Source organism: Phascolarctos cinereus, unplaced genomic scaffold (genome assembly GCF_003287225.1).
Source record: "Phascolarctos cinereus isolate Bilbo 61053 unplaced genomic scaffold, phaCin_HiC Scaffold_726;HRSCAF=1367, whole genome shotgun sequence".
Lineage (NCBI taxonomy): Eukaryota > Metazoa > Chordata > Mammalia > Diprotodontia > Phascolarctidae > Phascolarctos > Phascolarctos cinereus.
In genome coordinates, this window is record NW_027556098.1 from 42,048,283 (window position 1) to 42,073,855 (window position 25,573).

A 25,573-nucleotide genomic window follows, 5' to 3' on the forward strand; every position below is an offset into this window, starting at 1 on the left:
TCTTGAAGTCTGTATTTTCATTTCAAAATGTCTATTTCATTTTGGTCTTTTCATCAAGAATACTTAGAAATCCTCAATTCCATTAAAAATCCATTTTTGGAACGGCTGAACAAATGACATATAAATATGAAAGAAGACTGTAAGAAATGATAAAGTGGGTGGTTTCAGAGAAACGTGGGCAGACTTGAATGAAATGATGTAGAGTGAAGTGAATGGAACCAAAAGAAAAAAATTTCTACAATAACAAACAATATGGTAAAATTAAGAACTCCGAAAGAAGCAGAAATAGTATAATGACCAACCATGAATCCAGAAGACTAAGAATGAAACATGCTACATATTTTCCAACAGAGGTAAAGATCACAGAGAAAGAATGAGACATATTTTTCTGAATGTGACCGATGTTGAAATTTGATTTGACTATATAGGTTTGTAATGGGAGTTTTATTTTTATTTTGTTCTCAATTGGGAGGGGACAGGTTGGAGAGGGAGAGAGAGAGTGAGAAAGCAGATTTTTGCTGATGGAAAAATATATAGCATTTAAAATTTATGTGTATATGATTATATATAAATATGATTTCAAATTTTATGTGTGGATGTGCACACCCACCCATCCTACCCCATCCAAACAAAAAACCCAGAAAGGGATACAAATGGATCATTTTGTTGCTATTTTATTAAATTTCATAAGTATATGTTTAAAAACCTGTGTGACAGTTCATAATTTCTCATATGGTAGTTTCACATTCTTTATAGATTGACATTGTTATGTTCATTGATGATTAAGTTTATGAAAAAGGTTTTTGTTAAAGGTCCATTTCCCCCTGTAATTTAATTTTAATATTTAATTTAATATTTTATTTTTAAATTAATTTAAATCTAAATATTTAAAATTTAATTTTACCAGAAAGGTTACTTAGTTGTAAGCCTTTTGCCTTTTGGGACATTATATTCCATAGAGGCAGCTATCAAGTGTTGTATCAGATTTATCGTGGATCCTTGCTACCCAACTCCTTTCTTTTTGGTTGCTTATAGTATTTTTTTTCCTTGATATGGAAACTCTGGATTTTGGCCAGGATGTTCCTTGCAGTTTGTTGGTCTCCAAAGGCTACCTTTCAGTTCATAGATTCTTTCATTTTGCACTACGATTCGAAGAGCTCTGGGCAGTTTTCACTTATATTTCTTGAAATATGAGACTAGACATGGTCATGATTTTCAGATAATCTGGTAATTCTCAGATTGTCTCTTCTTCACTTGTTTTCCAGGTCATTTGTTTCTTATATAATATTCTTGGCTTTTTCTTAGATTTTAAAACATCTTTTAACTTCATCCTACTATTTCTTCTTACCATTTTTTTATCTTGGTTTTATCATTGTTTTGTCTAGCCCATTCTAATTTTAGAGGCATAACTTCTGGGGTAGGTTTTCCTATGTCTGTTCTAAGGTGTCAATTCTCTTTGCCATTATTTCATTTTGATAATTTCTTTTGTGTACTCTTATAATTCCTGTGACTTGGACATTTTTTCTCTGCAACTTTACCTGAACTTTTTGTAGAGTCACTAACATTTTATAGGTTGCCCTCTGGGCATCTCTCCAACCATAGTATTTGGAGTTTTCCTTGATTTGCTCATCTCATTAACTAGGTATCTAGGTAAAGGCACCTATGCTGAGGTTAAGCTCAAAAACTAAATGGAATGTAAAGGGCCTTCCAGGTCCCTCAGTATGAAGGTCCAGACTAACCTCCTTTAAGAGACTCAGGTTGTTTCGGTGCTGAATGCTATGAGAACTTTCTTGCCATAGGGTTCCAGGACTCTTTCTGTAGGCTCTGCCTGGGGTCCTTTTCCCCAGCTGCTGGGCTCAGAGGCTACTTCTATACACCATCCTCCCACCACAGGCTTCAGAGGTACTTTAAGCTAGTACTTCTCCAACTTTTAGGCATAGAATACCCCATATGGATCTCTACACCAGACCTTTGCCTGGAGCTCCCTGGGTGGTGATGCGGGGTGCTCCTCCTGCTGGGCTTCTGCCACCAGGCACTTCAAGGATACCCTCAGCTTGTCTTTGCTTGGAGACTTTCTTCCAGGCTCTGGCCTCTGCAGATGTTTGATGCCCTCTGGTGCTGCCCTGCACCCTGTTCCATCTATCCTGCCTACTAACTCTGCAAGATTCTGAGATTCCTTCTGGGGATCTCTGAGCTACGTGGAGGAGTATGCAGGGAATTCTTATTTCTTTTCAGATTGGTGCACTTTTAAGACCCACTGGGAACATTTGTAGGGGATTTGAGCTCCTCTAGGTCTTAGTACATTACCATCCTCCCCAAGATAATGTTTTTAAATGCATAAAACAAAACACAATGCACAGGATTACAAAGGAAACATTATACTGAAATAGTTATCAAAACTTAAATGTTAAGTTTTTGTACAAATAAAACCAACATAGCCAAGATTAGAAAGAAGGCAGAAAATTTGAGGGGAGAGATTTATAGTTTCTCAGATAAAAGCCTCATATCTCAAATGTATAGAGAACTTTGTCAAATTTATAAGAATGAGTCATTCCCCAATTCATAAATGGTAAAGAATATGAAATTTTTCAATGAAGCAACCAAAACTATATACAATCATATAAAAATGCTCTAAATCATTAGAGAAATGTAAATTAAAACAACTTTGAGATATCATCTCACCCTTATCAGATTGGCTAAAACCATAGAAGAGGAAAATGCCAAATGTTGAAGGAAATGTGGATAAGCTGGTACACTAATTCACTGTTAGTGGAACTGTGAACTGATCCAACCATTTTGGAGAGCACTCTGGAATTATGCCCAAAGAGTTATTAAACTACCTATACCCTTTGACCCACCAATACCACTATTAGGTCTGTTTCCCAAGGTTATCAGGGAAAAGGAAAAGAACCTATATGTTCTAAAATATTTATAAGCAGCTCTCTTTGTGGTGGCAAAGAACTGGAAATTGAAAGGATGCCCATCAATTGGGTAATGGCTGAACAAGTGATATATGATTGTGATGGAATAAGAAATGATGAGCTGGTTGATTTTAGAAAAAACATGGAAAGATTTGCATGAAATAATGAAGAATGAAATGAACAGAACCAAGAGAACATTATACACAGTAATAGCAATATTGTTCAAAGAACAACTTTAATGGCTAAGTCATTTTGAGTATAGCAAATACTCAAATCAATTAGAAAGGACCTATGAAGGAAGATGCTATCCATTTCCAGAGAAAGAACTGATAAACTGAAATATGCATAGCATGGTTTTACATGTATTTATAAATCTGGTCAAATGGTGGCCTTCTCTAGTGCAGGATGTGGAGGGAGGGAGTTTGAAACTTAAAATGTAACAAAAAAATTTAATTAAAAAAAAAAGTTCATGGACCCACACTAAGAATCTCTGGATTAGAGTCTGTGTGATGCAAACAGCAAACTGTATTTATTGCAATTGTTCATTATTATGTTGTCACTGAGAATGCAATTTAAACTACTTTGAACAATAACAATGGTCCCGTTTCAAAAACGGACTTTATTAACTACACTTAAACATGAAAGATTCAGTCATTTGCAAAGCAGGGATTCCTCAGCGCGTCAATTAAAAAGTAGGTACGGTAGAACAGACTTGTAATTCCATATGAGGAGGCTGAGGTTGGCAGATCTATTCAGGTCAAGAGTTCTTAGCTGTAGTGGGCTAAATCAATCAAGTGTCCATACTAAATCCAATATCAATATGGTGAATTCCTGGGATTGGGGCATCACCAGGTTGCCCATGGAGGTTGAAAATGGAGCAGGTCAAAGCTCCCACGCTAATCAGTAGTGAGATCAGGCCCATGGGTAGCCATTGTATTTACAGTATACAAAGATACAGCAACTAATTAATAATTGCATACTACCTCAGAAAATGATTATTTTGAAAAGGTAATACTTGGCTTTGTATGTTTTAGTATGAGATGGTTGTTTTCATTCAATTCCATATTTTATAGTCAAAATTCTCTATATTATGCTAGATACTGATTACAAAAATAATTGTGATTGTATATAAAAGATAGATATACATTAGGATCGTTCAAAAACTTGTCATTTTCACTATTAGTAAAATTGGACCACCAATTTGTCAAAGTAAATATCAGAATTAGTTTTTTTAAAAAAAGCTAGACTATAATAAAAAGATGCAACACACAACTTAAACTCCTTAATTCTGAACTTTTAAACAACTGATAATGATAAATGGGTAATTGAGAAATAATAAACACTAATTATATTATTTTCATACAGAATGTTAACTAACATAAACCAACAAAGACCAAAAGAGCCCAAAAGGTGCTTTGGTCAGCAAACAAGATTTACTTATCATGCGGTCAGAGGTGGTAGCCAAAGTTAATGCTAGCTTATGTTACAAATTCATTCATAAAATCTTGTGATGGATGATGATTAAAAGCAGTACTGATTCACAAAATCAAGGAGAATCAGTAAGGATAAAACCAGTTTAAAGTGAATTTGGCAAGAGATCCAACTAAGCGAAATCTTTTGAGGACATTTAAGGATGAAAATGTAATGACAAGACAAGAAAAATGGAAAAGATTGGCAAAGACTTTCAATAAACTATTTTTTGCACCAGCAATAACGGAAAAGTCACCAAATCTGGATATCACAGTCCTAGATATGTTTATGGAGTAGATAGATATGGATAAGAGAACAAGAGTTGGAAAACAGAAAGACTGGAAGAAGTGTACAAGTAGATCCTCAATGAGGGCATATTAACATGGAACAAGTAGGTTTTCACAAGTAATGTTTTACAATGGATCAAACTTTTATGAGAGCTAGGTGACATAGTAAATGGAGCACTGGATTGGGAAGATAGAAGATCTGCGTTCTAATTTCCTCCTCTCCCACACATTTGCATATGACTCCGAATAAATCACTTAAAGTCTCTTGGCCTTAGCCTCCTCACCTGTAAAATGAAGACAGCAATAGCACTTACCTCGCAAGGTGTTATGATCAAATGAGATAACACATGTGATTTGCAAACTTTAAAAATTGATAAAAATTCTACTTATTATCTTTACCACTTTGCAATTGATTGAAAAATGTAGAGAATGTAAGATTCCACTATGTTTGTTTGTTGATTATGAGGAAACATTTGATTTAGTAGAACAAAAAAAGAAAACAAAAAAGAATGTCTTTTTTCCATGTATCAAAACCTTTTAAAAGATATAACAACACGGGGGCAGCTGGGTGGTGCAGTGGATAGATCACCGGCCCTGGATTCAGGAAGACTTGAGTTCAAATCCAGTCTCAGATACTTGACACTTACTAGCTGTGTGATACTGGGCAAGTCACTTCATCCCATTGCCTCGCAAAAAAAAAAAAGATATAAAAACACAAAAAACCCTGTCCAACAATTCCCTGATTATAAGCATCACAAGAGATGTTTATCATCTAATATAACTGCAATTGTGATGGAGAAGATCTAATGCAACAAGGATATCTGAAGAAAAGAAGTAAAACATATCATCAGGAAAATGTATGATAGGTTGGGAAGATGAGTTAGCCACATAGTAAGGACGAGGGATGATAAGAAGACAGCCAAAATACACCCCTGGTTTCCTCAAGATGTCAGGAGAAAGCCAGAAAGGCTTCCAACACACTGGATGAGTTCCCAGTGACAAGCACCTGAGAAAACAAGGACAAGAGTACCACAGGATGAAAAGGTATTAATGGGTTGCAATAAGCTTCACCGGAAGAAACATCCAGACAGATAAAATCATATATCCATTTAAGTAAATATTTGAGTAAAGGTTGGTTGGATCTGTACCAGAGGAAGGAAAAATCACAATAATGCAATAATAGATACAATGAGGTACAACTAATGGACATTTCTCAATCCTGATCCTCCTTGACTTCTCTTCAACATGTGACACTATTACTTCCTTCTAGATTTTTAGACTTCTAAGTTTTTGTGACTTTTCTCTCTCCTGGTTCTTCTACCTAACTGCTCCTTCTCGGTTACCTTTGCCATTTCTTCACCCAAGTCATGCCCACTAGCCACGTGTTTTCTCCTCCCAACTCTGTACTGGTCCTTCTCTTTTCTCTTAAAAGTATTTTACTTGGTTATCTCATCAGCTGCCATGGCTTCAAATCTCTATGCAGATGATTCCCAAATCTAAATATTCAGCCCTAGTCTCTCTCCTGAGTCCTCATTCAGATTTAAATTCTCTTAAATCTCTGAATTTAAAAGAAATCCAAAAACTTCTATTTTCCCAATTTACACACATAAAAAACTATTCACATTTACTCAGGCTGGCAGCAGGTCACAAATTCCAATCATGTCCTTGCCTGAATAAAAATTTTTCGAGCTAAAACTGGAGGTCTCTTTTATATCCTGTTACACATCTGCTTTTTTGACTATGAAAATTTCAGCAACTGATTGTTAAAGTAACACTTGATAAGTTAACAACTGAGGAGAAAACAATGCATCAACTGCCTTCTGGATATATCTCAAAGTGGATGTGTTACAGATATCTCAAACTCAATACACACAAAAAAGAACCCATTCATTTGTCTCTTCCCCAAAATCCTCCCATCTTCCTTATACTTTCTAGGGCATAGTAATCCTCCCATTCACTCGGGCTTGCAGCCTCAATATTATCCTTGACTCTTTGCTCTTACTAACCTCGTGTATCCAATCCATTGCCAAATCTTGTTTCTACCTTCTCATCTCTCCTACATGTCTTTTTCTCTCCACTCATACAGCTACAACCATATTTCAGGCCTTCACCAGCACCCAACTGGACTACTCAAATAACTTTCTAATTGTTCTTCCTGCTTCTAGTTTCTTTCCACTTCAACATATCCTCCACTCGGATACAAAGGTGATTTTTCTAAAGCAAAGGTATGACTATCATGGAATTTCCCTGCTCCCCTTTCCTTATCCCCCATCCCATTCCCTATCCAATCAATGAGCTCCCCAGTGGCTCTCTATTTCTTCCAGCATCAAATATAATAAACTCCATTGGGCACTTAAAGCTCCTCCTTACCTTTCTGGTCTTTTTATACCTTGCTCCCCTCCAAATACATTACATTATACCTGTACTAGGCTACTTGCAGTTCCTGGAACACGACACTCTATCTTCCATCTCCATGTCTTTGTACTGCCTGTCCCTCATGCCTAGAATGCACTGTACCTTCATCTCCTTCTCCTATCTTCCCTGGCTTCTATCAAAACTCGGCTTAAACCCCACCTTCTATAGGACCCTTTTTCTGGTTGTCGCAAATGTTAGTGTCTTCCCTTCTCAAATCACTTTCCATCTACTCTGTATGTATCTTGTATGTACCTAGTTAGTTTCATGTTGTCTCTTTCATGTAAACATGAGATCCTTGAATGCAGAGGCTGTTTTTACTTTCCTTTGTATCCTTATCACTTAACACAGTTCCTGGCTCATGGTAATCACTTATGAAAAGCTTGTTGATTGGCAATCTAAAACTAAGAGCACTCTAGTACTGTAGAATGAGCCTGATGTTCAGATCACCTGGGTTCAAGGACCAATTGCAACATTTATCTACAAGTTTTAACCTCTGTAAGTCTTATTCTTCTCATCTGTAAAATGAAGACAATAATATTTGCACTACATCATAGGGTTGTTGCAAGGAAAGTACTCTGTGAACGATACAACCCCACATAGAGATGAGCTATACTATAATGATTTGGCATAATGAACAAACGTTGGTTAAGTAAAAACTACTATAAACCTTTGGAAAAAGCTTTTTAGTTACTAATAAGCCAATAATGCAGGCTTAATACAATGTTATTTTATAGACAAAGTCCAAACGGTTTAATAATTTAATCATATCTCAATTAACTTTTTAATTTCATGAGCATAAATATTAAATTCAGTCTAAATATTAAGATAAATTTATAAAGGTTTCACATACAAAAGCAGTTCATGCACAAAACAACATATAGCAAACATTTATAAAAATAATGAAATTCTAACCGTTTTTAACAATAAGCTAGACTTATAATCTACACTGTTTACCCCTTAGAGAAAAGATATATAAGCACAGATTTAACATCAACAACTATCACAACAGAAAGTGGAGCTTTGTCAATAATAAAAATGCTTTCGGTATTAGTGAATATATTTTGTAGGACCAAACTAAAAAACGAAATGTCATGTTTTAGTACTAGTGTTGTTATTTCCCTTAGCAAATCAGAATTTAACACAAATTCACAGTGCTTTTATGGGGATTTAAAAACACCTAGCTTTCTAACAGCAGTGACAAAAAAAATCACTTCTAAATTACATTAAATGTCTCATAAATGCCACCATTATTAAAGAAAACAAATTAGCTTTGGACTTATTGATGTGTAATATATTCAGAACAAAATCATTCTATTTCAATTGTAACAATTATAAACAATTTTTTCTTAGCCTTGGTATACCTACATTCCAGAAAAATGTATGCTTTAAAAGAAAAAGTTTAACCAGATTTTTGATTGTGATAGTGGAATAGTAATTAAAATCCTGGAGTTGGTTCATTTTTCTTTTCAGCTAAAAGGGTGAAGCATGATAGCCACAACTTTATTGCAGACGACAAGCCAACACGTAATTCCAACACCACCTGTTTAATGATTAAAAAAAACCTACATATAATATGCTGACAATTTTGGACATATTACGACTGAATTTATAACTAACTTGGAATAAAGCAAATTTTTCACGGAAAGAATAAATTTATATTTTAGTATTCTCAAATCATTTGTTTTTATACTATCAAAGGTCTATATTCCTAAATAAATATAGTAAAAGACATCCTTCACAATTTGTTTCAGCACTTTTTTAATGTTGAGGTCCTCTGTGAATTACCATTTGAGAGACCTAAACAACAATAAAAAGCAACATAGTATAGTGGATATGTGACACAGGATAACTGGGTTCAAGACCTATCTTCACAACTCTGGGCAAGGCACTTCAACTCTCAGAGCTCTAAGCAAAAGTCTAAAACTATAGATTATAGAGCATTTATTTGCCTATCTTGTAAAGGGAATTTTCTTATAGAAAAGTTCCCTTCCCCAGAAAATACATAGTTCTGGACCACATATGTGGGTATATTCATTTATTTACAGTTTGGGATGGCAATATATATGCATATATACATATACGTATATATACATATATGTGTATATACATACATGCATATGTGCACATACGTATGTATATGTGTAGCTGTGTGTCATATCTCTGACATGCAATTATCACCCAAAAGTGTTAAGTTATTCTGCATTGTTCAGGAAAAGCTTCAATTAAAATAACTTGGTTTCAACCAAATGCAAAACAATGCCTTAAGGATAGAAAGGAAACAGTTAAATGGGAAAAAAAATCTTCACATTAAGTTTCTCTAACCTCATTCCTAAGATATAAGGTATTGATTCAAATGTCTAATAGAAGTCATTCTCCAACTACTAACTGGTCAAAGGATATGAAAAGAAGTTTTTAAAGGAAGAAAACCAAGCTACGTACAACCATAGAAAAAATGCTCCAAAGCAATGACAATTAAATAAATGCAAATTAAAGCAATTCTAAGATTCTACCTCATAACTACCAGATTGGCAAGACTGACCAAAAAATGGAAAATGACAAAAGCTGGAGAGGCTGTGGGGGAAAAAGGTACATTAATGCATCATTGGTGGAACTACAAATTGGTGCAGTCATTCTAAAAAGCAATTTGCAACCATGCCTCCAAAGTTACTAAACTGTGCATACCCTTCAACCCAGTAATATCTTGACTGGGCCTATACCCCAAAAAGATCAAAAAAAGAGGAAAAGGCCTCATATGCATGAAAATATTTATAGTGGCTCTTTTCTGTAAAAGCAAAGAACAAAAAATTAACAGTTGGGGAATGACTACACAAATTATCACACATAAGGGAATACTACTGTACCATAAGAAATTATGACAGGGAAAATTTCAGAGAAATAGGGTAATTTACGAAATGATGCAGAGTGAAGTGAGCAGAACTTGTAGGATAATTTATAAGAATAATATTGTATAATCAAACAATTTGGAAAGACTTAAGAACTCCTACTGATGTGATGACCAACTATGATTCCAGAGGACTAAAGATGATGAATGTTACATGCTTCCTAAGAGGCTCAAGATGCAAAACAAGATGTGTATATTTAGAGACGGCTATTTGAGAATATGATGGACTATACATATTACTTATAAGGTGTCTCCCTCAGAATCTCCATGAGGAGGGGCTGGACTAGAAAAAAAATATCCTGGATTTCAGATATTATTTCCTTAACAGGAATTTTTGTTTATGGCTATAAAAGTATTTGAGTCAAATTTCTCTTCTTTTATACACATGTATATTAATTTTCACACTATCCATACTTGTGTGTAAATATACATTGATTTTCACTAAAGAATCTATTTTAAAAAATTTTCTGTTTTCTGTTCCTAATTCTCTCCTTGCACCTACTGAGAAAGCAAGAGATACAATATTCATTATACATATGAGGCCATGAAAAACATATTTCCACATTAGCCATGTTGAGAAAGGGTGAAAAAAGCAAGAAAAATAAGCAAAGTGAAAGAAAATATGCTTCAATCTGCACTGAGTTCATTTGGAATTGTCAGAGGTCATTCATTGTATTGATCAGAGTAGCTAAGTCTTTCACAGTTGACTGCTGTTACAATATTGCTGTTACAGTAGAATGTTCTCCTGGTTCTGCTTATTTCACTTTGTATTAGTTCATATAAGTCTTCCCAGGTTTTCCTGAAACTATCCCTTTCATCATTTCTAACAGCAAAAGAGTATTAATATTCATATATTGCAACTTGTTCAGCCACTCACCAATTGATAAGTATTCTCTCAGTTTCCAATTTTTTGCCACCACAAGAAGGGCTGATATAAATATTTTTGTATTTATGGGTCCTTTTCCTTTGGGGTACAGACCTTGTAGTGGTATTGCTGGGTTAAACAGTATGCATAAATTTAATATCTTTTGGACACAGTTCCAAATTGCTTTTCACAATGGTTAGACTAGTTCACAGCTCCATCAAAAGTACTTCAGTGCACATATTTTCCCACATCCCCTCCATCATTTTTCATTTTCCTTGAATGTCATCTTAGCCAATCTGATAGGTGTAAGGTGGTACCTTTCAGAGTTATTTCATTCTGCATTTCTCTAATTATCAGTGATTTAGATCATTGTTTTTCATATGAATAATGACAGCTTTGATTTCGTTATCTGAAAACTGCCTGTTCATATCCACTGATCATTTACCAATAGGAGAATGGATCTTATTTTTATATATTTGCCTTAATTATCTATGTATATGAGAAATGAGACCTTTATCAGAGAAAACTACCATAAAATTTCTTCACAGCCTCCTGCTTTCCTTCTAATTTTGTCTGCACTGTTTTTGTACAAAACCTTTTTAACTTAAGGTAATCAAAATTACCCATTTTGCCTCGTGTGATTCTATCTCTTAGTCACCAACTATTCCCTTATAAATATATCTGACAATTAATTTTTTCCATGCTCCCCTAATTTGCTTATGATATTATTCATATGTTAAAATCATGTACTCATTTTAATCTTTTCTAGGTATACGATGTGAGATGTTGGTCTATGCCTAGCTTCTCCCAGATTGCTTTCTAGTTTTCCTAGTCATTTTTGTGTAACAGTGAGTTCTTGCCCCAATAATTTGGATTTGGGGATTTATCAAACACTTCTCTATATTGTGTAGCTAATCTACTCCATTTATTTCTCTATATTGTGTAGCTAATCTACACAACAACTCTATCCCTTATGCAAGATCAGATTGATTACAAAAGGGTCTTACCTGTTACTCCAGTAGGAAATGCCACTAAGCGTTCTAATGGAGCTATCCATTTACTTGGTAGCACAGTCACAGGATCAGAATAATACTTCCAAATAAGTGAGATCATCAATAAAGCCTAGGAAAAAAAATCTGATAAGTAAAATACATTATTAATTTAAGATTTATGGAATAACAATAATGAGACAACATATCAAAACCCATGAAACACAGCAAAAGCAGTAATCAGAGGAAAATTTACATCTCCAAATGCTTATATCAACAAAATGGAGAAAGAGCAGACTAATGAACTGGGTATGCAATTTTTAAAAAACTAGAAAAAAGAACAAATTAAAAATCCCCAATTAAACATCAAATTGGAAATCTTAAAAGTTAAAGATGAGAGTAATAAAAATGAATATAAGAAGACCACTGAATTAATAAATAAAATTAGGAGTTGGTTTTATGAAAAAACCAATATGACATATAAACTATTAGTTAATATGATTTTTAAAAAGACAGGAAAAAAATCACTAGTATTAAAAATGAAAAGGGTGAATATACCACTAACAAAGGTGAAATCAAAACAATTACAAGGAGTTATTTTGTCCCATTTTATGTCCAACAAACACTGGAGGGGATGTGGAAAAACTAGCACACCAATTCACTATTGGTGGAACTGTGAACTGATCCAACCATTTTGGAGAGCAATCTAGAATTATGCCCAAAGAGTCATAAAACTGTGTATACCTTTTGACCCTGCAATACCACTACTAAATCTATTTCCCAAGGTGACCAGGCAAAAAGGAAAAGAACCTATACATTCTAAAATATTTATAGCAGTTCTTTTTGTGGTGGCAAAGAACTGGAAATTGGGGGGATGTCCATCAATCCAGTAATGGCTAAACAAGTTATGGTATATGATTGTGATGGAATACAACTGTGCCATAAGAAATAATGAGCTGGTTGATTTTAGAAAAACATGGGAAGACTTGCATGAAATAATGAAGAATGAAATGAGCAGAACAAAGAAAACGCTGCCCATACTAACAGCAATATTGTTCAAAGAACAACTCTGAATGACTAAGTCATTTTGAGTATTATGAGTACTCAAATCAACTAAGGACCTCTGAAGGAAAATATTATCCACCTCCAGAGAAATGACTGATACACAGAAATATGTATAGTATGGCTTATATGTACATTTTTATATACACACATATATACATTGTATATATGTACATATATAAAATGTGTGTATACATGTATACACACACACATACATACACACATATTTGTTTTAGCCTTCTCTAGGGTGGGTTGGGAGGGAGAAAAAAATAAAAATTGCACTGGTGAGAACAAAAGAAAACTTAGAAGGAAGCAGAGAAAAGCAGCATAGTTTTGAAAATGTGTAGTATTTATTACACAGTTTTGTTTTGAAAATAGTTTGAAATTGAAATATATGGTTTGATATTGAATCCTCTTTTATTTGTGCTATGAACATGGAAATGTCCTTTTCAGTCTTTTTGTATTTAAGTTCAAAATGAATAAAAAATTTTTTAAAAGATTTATGAGCAGGCTTCATTAATATAAGCTTATTAATGTGATTATAAATGACAAATAAGCCAACTACACATAAAGCTCATACAGTCTTCTTTTTTTTTCTTTTTGTAGTATTTTATTTTTTCCAATTACATGTAGTGATACTTTTCAATATTTTTTTAAATAAGATTTTGAGTTCCAAATTTTTCTCCCTCCCTCCTTCCCCTCTCCACTCCCCAAGACAGTAAGCAATCTGATAGAGGTTATACATGCACAATCATGTTAAATATATTTCCACATTAGTAATGTTGTAAAAGAGGAATCAGAACAAAAGGGAAAACCATGAGAAAGAAAACAAAACAAAACAAAAAGTGAAAATAGTTTGCTTCAATCCGCATTCAGACTCCACGGCTCTTTCTCTGGATGTGGACAGCATTTTCCATCAAGAATCTTTTGGAACTGTCTTGGATCACCGTATTGCTGAGAAGAGTTAAGTCTATCATAGTTGACCATCACACAATGTTGCTGTTACTCTCATAAGGCTTTCTATGACACCTTCCCATTTTGCTACATTACATGCCAATCTCTGCAGGGATTACTGCCTATTACTGATGTGGAGCCAAAATAGCTAATGCCTCTTATTATCTTTTTGTGTTTTGTCTCTTGACTTTTTTTTTAATCTAACAGATAAACCACACTATTTTTTTCTCTCAAATTTTGATAGAATATCCTCTCTTTGAATTGGTTTTGGAAACAAAGTCAAAAGTTTTCACCCAAATTCTCCTCACATAATTATCTCCTAAAAGTAATGCTTAAGAGCCTAATTTGATTTCATAAAATGTGCTAAACTGCTAAGATCAAATATCTTACATTTCCCACAGGGAAACTTTGATCCCTTGGGACCAGAAGTGATATTGCCCCAGATGGCTTCTTTGACTGAAAGTGCTCCTCCATGCCATTGAACTATGACCCAGAAGTGGGTATAGACAAATGGAGTTGCCAAACAGTTGCCCCTCAGAGCTTCCATTCCATCTTGATGGAAAGTGCTCCTCCCTGCCCTTGAACTATGACCCAAAAGTAGGCAATAGGCAAAGTAGGCAGAGGCAACAGATTTGCCAAACAGTGATGGGTCCTGTATCCAGCACTAGCACAGTCTCTTTCTCACCAGTTGCCAGGTCCCCTTTCTATCTCTGGCTTTGGAGCTCCCAAAGCTGCGGTTCCTTCTGTCACCACCACTTAATCCCTCCACTGGTGTTTCATCCAAGTGGGCTCCAGGCCATCCTCCACCCCTGTGCCATAGATCTCTCTTTCTTAACTCCCAAGTTGTCTTGTGCTGGAAGAATGTCTCACCCTGATCTTTTGTTGGCTCTGCACATGAGGTATTATTTTAAAGTTGTCTGGGGGATTTAGCCGAGCACTTTCTCTACTCTGCCATCTTGGCTCTACCCTCAGAACAATATCAGTTGAGATTTTGAGTAAGAAATGACATCTGAAGACAGGCATCAAAGGAAACTAAGGCTTTTAAGAGGCAGAGGTGAAGAAAGAATATATTCCAAGTTCCTATCTATGGGGGAACATGCTTGAACAAAGGCACAAAGACAGAGTGCCACATTTAGGGAACAAATAAGTTGGTGTAGGTGGAATGTACAGCGTGTAAATGGAAGAAATGTGAAATAATTCTGGAAAGGTAGATTGGAACCAGAGTGTGAAAAGTTTTAAATGCAGAATGAAGAATTGATTACAGTTTACATTACATTTTTAGAAATAATAGTGAGCCACTGAAGATTGCTGAGAAAAGTGAAAACAGAAACATGATTTAGAAAGATTCATTAGCACCTGAATGGAGCCTAGAATTGATGGGAAAAATTGGAAGCAGGGATATCAATTAGGAAGTTAGCACAATAGTCCAGGTGAGAGGGGATGAGGTACTGGAGAAAAATGATATGAAACAAGATGCACCATGGAAGGAGAATCTTCAAGAATAGCAAATGAATGGATATAAAGGATGAGGACAAATTCTTAAGGATGACATTGAGGTTGTGAACCTAAGTAACTAGAAAGTTAGTGGTGTCCTCAATATAGAGTGTCCCAAACGTATTTTAAGCAATTAAAGCTTAAATAGCCCAAAGACTTTTGGGACACTCTGCATAAAAGAAAGAGTAGTTTCAAAGGAGGGATAAGTTTGTTTGGGGTTTTTTTTGGTGGAAGGTACTAGGAGGAAAAGGTAGCCTTGGATATGTCTTGTGAGTAGTTGATAATGTGGGACTGCAGTACAGAAGAGAAAATAGGGTTATGTTTATAAAGACTTGGGAGTTACCTGCATATAACTAATTGAACCCATGAGAGCTAATGAAATCACCAGGAGAATATGTGTAAAGAAAAAAGAGGACCTAGGACAAAGCCCTTGAAAGAAAACAGATAGAATATGGATGATGATACAGCAAAGGAACGGTCAGACAAGTAGGAGGAGAACTAGGGAAGATGTGTCACAAAAGCCAAGTGAGGGGAGACAATCTAGGAAAAGGTAAACAGTAATGTCAAAAGCTGCAGAGAAGTCAAGGATGAAGACTGACAAAAGAACACTGGATTCTGCAACTGAGAAATCATCACTATTCTTGAAGAAAGCAGTTTCAGTTGAGTAGTAGTAGACTTTTCACTTCTCTAGTCACAGACTGATATAGCTAGTATAGTTCATAGGACATAAAGCCCATTTCCTCCCTCTACCTCATCTCTATCTAGGATAGACGCCAGATGAAGTTCCAAAGACTTTTAGTCCCAGAGAGAAAACACAACGGCCTTGGCATTTGCCAAGAAGAGTAAAATGTTCATTCCGCCAAAACCTCCTGCACACACTTATCACAGGGTATGGAGCCACCTGCAGAGCAAGATGTACTTCTACTGAACAATTTTCCTGCCTTCTGTTAGTTCTAATGTGGCCACTAACCCTCCTGAAAGAGGAAGGTATGTCTCCATGTACACCACAAAGATTCTTCCGATATTCAGGTCATTTTGCATTGATATTGTGGTTGCCAAAAGGGATTATTTCATTTTTGTACTTGTGTCTCTGGCACCCAGCAACACAGTTCCTGGTACAAACTTGATTCATCTATCTTCTGGAATTTTCTATATATTTGGATCTGTGGAATTTCTACTCTGATCTATTTCTATACGTCCTTTTAGGCAGCTAGGTGGAACAAAGGATAGAGTGCAGGACCTAGAGTTAAGGAAGACCTGTGTCTGAATCCTGCCTCAGACACTTACTAGTTGTGTGTTCCTGGTCAAGTCACTTAACCTGCATTTACCTCACTTTTCTCATCTGTAAAATGAGGATGATAATACTAGCACTTACCTCATGTGGTTATTATGAAAATCAAATGAGATAACATACATAAAATGCTTGGCAAACCTTAAAGCACACCATGCTTTATCATAATGTCTGAAATTCATTCCCTGGCTAGTCATTTAAGCATTTCTGTGAAACCTTGCCTCTGAGCCTCAGCTGTTACAGAAGCATCTGATCCTCATTTTACTAGTAACCAGACAGTTTTAAACACAAGCATCATCTTTCCTGAGGCCAAACAGACTAGCTCTGTTTCAAAGTCAGCAGTTCCTATATTAGACCATACCCTAAGATGCTATTTAATTTGATAGGATCAAAAATTTTGTGCTAGAGGAAACCCTAGAGGTCATTTAGTTCAATCCTTTCACTTTACCAAATGAAAAGCCTGAAGCCAAAAGAGGTTAAATGACTTGTAAAAGTAGTAAGTAGCAGAGCTGGAATTTGAACTCAGGTTCTGAGTCTAGACTGAGCTCCACCGTACCATGTTTTCATTTCTGCCATCTAAGTGAACTTACAAATCCTTAGCCCAATAAATGATGAAGGTCCTGAGATGTAAATGACAGAGCCAAGACTCAAATCTGCTGAAGACTCCACATCCAAGACTCTTTCCATTACACTGTAGTTGATCCTATGTACAGATTTCAGAGCAATAAGCCAGAAGAATCCTCAGCATGGTAGCAAAGAAAGATGCAAATGACACACATAACTGTTAGGTATTTCTCAACTCTGTTTCACATAATGTACTACATTTTGCCCCTCCATCCTGGAGGGACAATTTGTATATGAAATGTTACATAGATACACATATATGAATGCATATACAGATTTAATAACACACACACATTTAATAATAGCACATATTTTAAGGTTTCCAAAGATTACAGAATAAATAATATCAAAAAATGCTTACCTGCAATATGTAGAAAACAATGTTTATGACCCATTTAATTTTGGCTAATTGAGCCGTTCGTGCCTTCACTGGAAGGAAAAAGGTGGAATGAGAAGGCCAATTTATGGAGATGGAAATAACTTTTCTTTTTTAAAAAGATTTAACATTTAAGGATTTAAAAACTCTGAACTACTCTCACCCTTCCCCCCTCAACAAGGAATCTGGTATATTTCCATCAAATGCGACTTTATAAAATGCAACTTTAATCTACAGACTCTAAATCAGATTCATTTCATATTTGAAGACATTCTTCTAATTTTATTTGCTATTCTAACTTTCCTGTCGACAGGTAGAAAGGCAATCTGTTACAAGCTCACAGCAGAAAACTTACTTAAGGACAGAGTTGTAATAATACCTCACTCAACCTCTTGCTAACCAAGCAAATCTGTACATATTATCTCTATTTTGGTGATAAAAATTCACCCTCAGCATCTTCCTGGAGGTATAACAAAGATCCCTAATAATCTATGATAAGACTTCATGTCTGGATGAAGTCATTTTAACAAGATTGACTCTATGCTGGAGTAAAAAACCAGCTAAGCTCTGGAAATATTCCTCAGTGCTTGGCAAGCAGAAGTGCATTAGAATCATAAATAGAAGTGCATTAGAATCATAAATACTGTTTCTAGTTTAATTTTTTTTTCCTTTTTAAAATTTCTACTAGTACTAAAAAAGACCACTCAAGAAAAAAATGTTCATAATCATTCTAGAAATTTTCACATGAACTTTACATTAAAAAATAATTGCATAAAAGGTATTGACTTAAATTATCTGCAAGCATACCATGAGTTTTAAGCTTATCAGTCATTTTTATTAATCTTCCGTTCTAGTCTGGCGTATCTGGCAAATTCATCCATCATGCTAATAGCTGAGAGGTCTTGCTTCATGGTTTGTATTTCTGCTCTCATCTGAGACTCTTGGTCTACATCCTTTTGTAGCAGCTTGGATATCTGACCAAAACAAAAGTAAATATTTAAGGAGCTATTCAATCAAAAATCATTATTAATACTATCTTCTTATTAACCACTTTTTTATACAGCACATGTCATGATTATCAGATAAGGAATTAAATAGAAGCAATTTTTTTTTTACATTTTGAATCTGAAAACATAAATATACTCAAAATCCAAACAAGACAGCCTGTACAAGGCAACCAAACTGAAGAAAAATTGTGTTGTTGTTCAGCCATTTTTCAGTAATATCCAACTCTTCATTACCTCATTTGGGGTTTTCTTGGCAAATATATTGGAGTGCTTTGCCATTTCCTTCTCCAGATCATTTTACAGATGAGGGAACTGACTCACCCAGGGTCACACAGCTAGCAAGTGTCTGAAGCCAGATTTGAACTCAGGAAGATGAGTATTCCTGACTCCAGGCCTGATACTCTATCCACTGAGCCACCTAGCTGCCACTTTGAAGAAAAATAAAGAACTGTTATTGGCAACTATAAAGAATAGAAAATTAATGAAATATTTTCCCCAGGGTCTTTTTAAAAATAAGTATTGCTGCCTTTTAAAAAATATTATTCATTTTCCCATACTGCCCCCCACTCTTGAATCTTCCCTTTTAACAAAAAACAAAAAAACAACAGAACAACCAATTGACCAAAATCTACACATTAACTGCAGCTAACAGTTACAGGCCATATGCTATACTCTGTAAATGGTTGTCCTTCCCTTATCCACCTACCTCACCACAAAGATGAAAGGCCTATGTTTCATTATCTGTTTTCTAGTTTGGTCATTACAGTTAGTCAGGAGTTAACCTGTTTTTCAGCATTTTCATTTACACTATTATAGTCAATGAGTATAATGTTCCACAAGTTCTATTTACCACAAAGGTTGGTTATACACCTACAAAGCTTCAAACAAGTATTTCCATGTTTTTCTGAATTCCTCATATTTGTCATTTCTTATAATACAATAATGTTACATTATATTCATGTATCACAATTTGCTCAGCCACTCCCCAATTGATGGGCATCTTTATTTCTAGTTTTTTACTACCACAAAAAGTGGTGCCATGAAAATTTTGGTATAGAGAGAGAGAGAGAGAGAGAGAGTGCCTTCCTATCTTGTACTTTTCAGGGTTTGTGTTCAGTAATGGATCAAAGTCAAGTGATTTTTCTTGAAAATTTTTCAAAAATTACAAAAAAATTATAGCAAAGATGGCAGAGAAAAGGCAGGGAATCACGTGAGTTCTACCAAATTCCCCTTCAAACAACTTTAAATAACACCTCACAACAAATTCTGGAGCAGCAGAACTCACAAAAGGATGGGGTGAAACAATTTTCTAGACCAAGCCAACTTAGAAGGTCAGAAGTAAAGGTCTGCAGTACCGGGTGAAAGTAGAGCATAGTCCAGCATAGGCTGAACCTTAGCAAACCAGCAGAAGACCATAGGGGCAACTGAATCAGAGAAGGCAGTGGAGGATTCCAGAGCTTTCAGGCCACAGATGGAAAGGGCATCAAACAACTGGTCAGAAGAAGATTATAGGGGTCCCTTTGCTAGCACAGGACTCTGTTGCACTGCTCATACATAGATCTGGGTCACAGTCCCAAGGAGAGGCGGAGCACAAGTACATCAAAGCTTGTGGCTACAGGGAAATGGGGACCCTAATCACAGTTCCATGGTGGAAAAGAGTGCTTGTGGTCACTCACAAACCAAAGCACAGGCCAAGAGAGCAGTGATCACACTCCTTAGATCATACCACCTTGGAAGAACTGAAAACTTATAGACCCCTAGAACCATCTCTGAGAGCAGCAGCAAGAAAGGCCTAAAGCTTGGGACAGTGACTCCTCTACCCCAGGGGCAGAGTCTCACTTTCACATGGAGTTAAAAGTCAAGAAATAGGCTGAAAAATAGGCAAACAACAACAACAACAAAAAAAAAAACCTGACCACAGAAAGTTACCATGGTGACACAGAAGATCAATACACAAATTCAGAAGAAGACAACAAAGTCAAAACTGCTACATCCAAAGCCTCAAAGAAAAATGTGAATTGGTCTCAGGCCCAGAAAAGAATTCCTGGAAGAGCTTAAAAAAAGTTTTAAAATCAAGTAAGACAGGTAAAGGGAAAATTTGGAAAAGACAACACAGTGATGCAAGAAAAGTATAAAAAATGATTCAACAGCTTGGTAAAGGAGGCACAAAATAATACTGAAAAAAATAACACCTTAAAAAACAGAATAAGCTAAATGGTAAAAGACGCACAAAAAATCCAATAAAGAGAATAATTATTCAAAAAGTAGAATTGGCCAAATGGAAAAGGAAATACAAAAGCCCACTGAAGAAAATAATCCTGTAAAAATTAGAATTGGGCAAGTGGAAGCTAATGACTCCATGAGACATCAAGAAATAATAAAACAAAGTCAAAGGAACGAAAAAATAGAAGAAAATGTGAAATATCTCACTGAAAAAACAAATGACTTAGAAAACAGATCCAAGAGAGAGAATTTAAGAATTACTGGACTACCTGAAAACCATAATCAAAAAAAGAGCCTACATATCATCTTTCAAGAAATTATAAAGGAAAACTGTCCTGATATTCTAGAACTAGAGGGTAGAATAGAAACTGAAAGAATCCATTGATCACCTCCTGAAAGAGATCCCAAAATAAAAACTTCCAGGAATATTATAGCCAAATTCTCGAGCTCCCAGGTCATGAAGAAAATACTGCAAGTAGCAAGAAAGAAACAATTCAAATACTGTGGAGTCACTATCAGATTAACACAAGATTTAGGAGCTTCTACATTAAAGGATAAGAGAGTCTGGAATATGATATACTGGAGGGCAAAGGGAATTACAACCAAGAATCACCTACCCAGCAAAACTGAGTATAATCTTTCAGGGGAAAAAACTGACATTCAATGAAATGAAGGACTTTCAAGCATTCCTGATGAAAAGACCAGAGCTGAATAGAAAATATTACTTTCAAATACAAGAATCAAGAGAAGAATAAAAAGATGAATAGGAAAGAAAAATTATAAGGGATTCAATAAGGTTTAGCTGTTTACATTCCTACATGGGAATATGATACTTGTAACTCCTAAGGACTTTCTCATTCTCAGGGCAGGTAAAAGGAGTATACATGACAGACGGCATGGGTCTGACTTGAATGTAATGGGATGCTATCTAAAAAACTAAAATTAAGGGGTAAGAAAGAGGAATGCATTGGGAGAAGAAAGGGAGAAACAGAATGCAGTAAGTTATTTCACATAAAAGAGGTACCAAGGAGCTTTTTCAATGGAGGGGAAAATGGGAGAGGTGGGAGGCAGAGTGAGCACTTGAACCTCACTCTTAGTAGAACTGGCTTAAAAAAGGAATAACATACATGCTCAGTTGGATACAGAAGTCTATCTTACCCTACGGGAAAGTAGGAGGGGAAGGAACCAAGGAGGATGGGGTGTTAATAGAAGGGAGGGCAGATTGGGGAAGGCAGCAGTCAGAAGCAAAACACTTTTGAGGATGGACAGGGTGAAAGGAAAGAAAGAGTAGAATAAATGGGGGAAACAGATATGAAGGAAATTATAGTTAGTACTGTAACTGTGAAAAAAAATTTTACAGCAAGTTTTTCTGATAAAGGCCTGAGAAAACGGAGTCAAATTTATTTTTAAAAAAAAGCCATTTCTCAATTGATAAATGGTCAAAGGATATGAACAGGCAGTTTTCAGACAAAGAAATCAAAGCTATCTATAGTCATATTAAAAAAATGATCTAAATCACTATTGATCAGAGGAATGCAAATTAAAATAACTCTGAGGTACCACCCCACCTATCAAATTAGTTAATGTGGCAGAAAGGGAAAATGACAAATGTTGGAGGGGATAGAGAAAATTGAGACACTAATATATTGTCAGTAGAGCTGTAAACTGATTCAACCATTCTGGAGAGCAACTTGGAACTGTTCCCAGAAGGCTATAAAACCATGCATATCCTTTGACTCAGGAATACCCCTACTAAGTCTGTATCCCAAAGAGATTTTAAAAAAGAAAAAGGAAAAGGACCTATATGTCCAAAAATATTTATAGCAGCTGTTTTTGTGGTGTCAAAGAATTGGAAACTGAGGGGATGCCCATCAATTGGGGAATGGCTGAACAAGTTGTGGCATATGATTGTGAAGGAATATTATTGTTCTATAAGAAATGACAGGTGGGCAGCTGGGTGGTACAGTGGATGGAGCACTGGCCCTGGAGTCCAGAGCACCTGAGTTCAGATCTGGTCTCACACACACAGCATTTGCTGGCTGTGTGACTCTGGGCAGGTTATTTAACCCCAATTGCCTTGCAAATATAAAAAAATTTTTTTTAAAAAAGAAAAGAAATGACAGGCAAGATGCTTTCAGAAAAACCTGGAAATATTAACTGATGCAAAATGAAATAAGTGGAACTAGGAAAATACTGTACACAGAAACAGCAGAATTGTACAATGATCCACTGTGCATGAATTAGCTATTCTCAGTAATACAATAATCCAAGACAATTCTGAAGGAATTATAATGAAAAATGCTATCCATCTCCAGAGAAAAAACTGCTGGAGTCTAAATGCAGATCGAGCACACTTTAAAAAAAAATTCTCTTGGCTTTCTTTTGTTTTTACATGGGTGGAATGTTAAATAGTAAATAAAAAAGAAAAATTACAGTATTTCCCAGCAATTCATAGCTCCACCAACACATAGCTAAATCATTGAAAACATCCCCCATCTATTACCCTCAATCCACGTCCTACTCGACATCTCACTCTAAAGCAGCACACCCTTTCCTATGTGCTCTATGGAGCGCCTCTTCAATAACTGACATCCTTGCTGTCACCTTAAACCTTTTCCTTTCTTAGTACTTCATCTTCTTGCACTCACTGAGACCTGGTTCTCTCCTGAGGATAGGTTTCCTGGCCACCCTTTCCAGCACTGATTGCATTTTTACTCCTTTCTTCTTCCCCCCAAAAATTTTTGGTTGCAGTGGAGTTGGAATACTGTTTGCTCCCCAACTTTCGGGCTCTTCCTCTCTCACCATCACTCAATAACCTCTTCTCTGAGGTTCATTCAATCTGTTTTTTATCATTCAATCAAGATTCTGGTAGCTGTTTATTTATCAACCTCCAGGATATTATCCTTTACTCAATCAGTTCAGTGCCTGGCTCACTGTCTTTCTCTCTTCCTCAACTCCTTGCCCTCATATACTAAGTCACTTCAATATACAAAGTGATGCTGCTTCAACCACTTTAATTTCCTAGTAGCTCAATTTCCTTATTTCCCATGACTTACTCTTCCACCCCACTTCATCTATACACAACAGCTGGCTTTAAGTGTTCCCACTGAACACTAAAATTCCCTTATCTGATCACAACTATTGTCAATCTATCTTTCCCACAGCCTTGCAAACCTTAACCTTGTTCTTGGTCCTTACCATGACCTCCAATCCTTCCACCCCTCTCTTCCTTCCCAGACCATCATCCCTGCACTGGATACAGTTGTGGGTATGAGTGACCAGGAGGATGATAGTACCCTCCACAGTAACAGGGAAGTCTGGAAAGAAGGGAAGGCTTGGGGGGAAAGATAAAAAGTTCAATTTTGGACACGTGATAAAGATGTCTACAAGGCATCCAGTATTAGATGGTGAATAGATAGGCATGAGTTATGGGAGATGTGAGTCCAGAGGTCATCAGTGAGGTTAGGATTGGATAAATAAATCTGAGAATCATCATCAAGGAAATGATAACTGAATCCAGAGGAGCTGATAAGCTCACCAAGGAAAACAGTATGTAGAAAGAAGGCCTAGTTAATAGATATGACCAGTTAGTGGATGTGACCTGGATGAAGACAACAATCAAGTAGGAGAAGAACCAGGAGAGAGAAGTATCACAATCTATGGTGTCATACTTAACTCTTCACTTTCTCACTCCCCAAGCTGTTGCCAATTCCTGTTGTTTCTACCTTCTCTCTTCTGGCATTGCCACCACCCTGTGGTGCAGGCCCTTATTACTTCAAGCCTGAACTCCAGTGGCTCCCTATTACCTCCAGAATAAAACATTAAATCCTGTTTGGATTTTAAAAAACTTCATAATCTAGCCCCTTCTTATTCCTTACTCCCCTCCACATAGTCTGTGACAATATCCTCCTTGCTATTCCTTAGCTGTTGTCCACCAAGCCTACAATTCTTTTCATCCTCACACCCTGCTTCCACCAAGTCTCAGCTAAAATCCCACCTTCTACAAGAAGGCTTCCTGATCCCCCTTAATGCTAGAACTTTCTCTCTGTGATTATGTCTAATTTATTACAGATACATCTATCTCTTGTTTGTACACAGCTGTTTGCATGTTGTCTCTCTCATTGGTCTTTGAGCTCCTCGACAGCAGGGACTATTTTGTTCTGTTTTATTCTTTTTGTTTTACCTTTCTGGGCAAATATCTCCATATATAAATAACTGGGGAAACAAATGTCCCCAGAACTTAGCACAGTGCCTAATATATAGTAAGCAATCAATAAATGTTTGTTGACTTGACTACCTCCACAATCAAATACAGTAAATATGGCTCAGGGGGAAAAAAAGGCAGCTTTCTGGTACATTATGAGAAGTCCAGTTACGAAAACTAGCCAATTTTCTAATGCCCCTATTTAGTGTAAATTAAAGCTATTTTCAATAATTTTTTAAAATTGAACCTGTTTTAACCTAATAAAAGGTTTTAATTCTGAAAAATTTTTAAAAATTATTTTCCCTATGCTTAGGTAGATTCTGTTTGACATTTGCTTATGTCCTACTTTATATTTATGGACTTTAACAACATCTACCAGTTAACAGGTCAAAATTCAATTAAATTCTTTCATTTTTTGGGGGGGGAGGGCAATTGGGGTTAAGGGACTTGCCCAGCATCACACAACTAGTGTCAAGTGTTTGCTCTGAG

The 25,573-nt window shown here is 35.9% G+C and overlaps 1 protein-coding gene across 1 annotated transcript in view; it reads right to left on the minus strand.

Moving 5' to 3' along the window:
- Window positions 1-658: 658 nt before the first annotated feature.
- The window catches only part of GET1 (guided entry of tail-anchored proteins factor 1), a 28,702-nt gene continuing 3,787 nt past the window's right edge, over window positions 659-25,573 (minus strand). Inside the window, 5 exon segments of the mRNA XM_078146488.1 lie at window positions 659-8,633; window positions 11,868-11,982; window positions 17,636-17,703; window positions 18,458-18,485; window positions 18,487-18,624. Coding sequence (XP_078002614.1) covers window positions 8,560-8,633; window positions 11,868-11,982; window positions 17,636-17,703; window positions 18,458-18,485; window positions 18,487-18,624 — 423 coding nt within the window. The 3' untranslated portion in view covers window positions 659-8,559.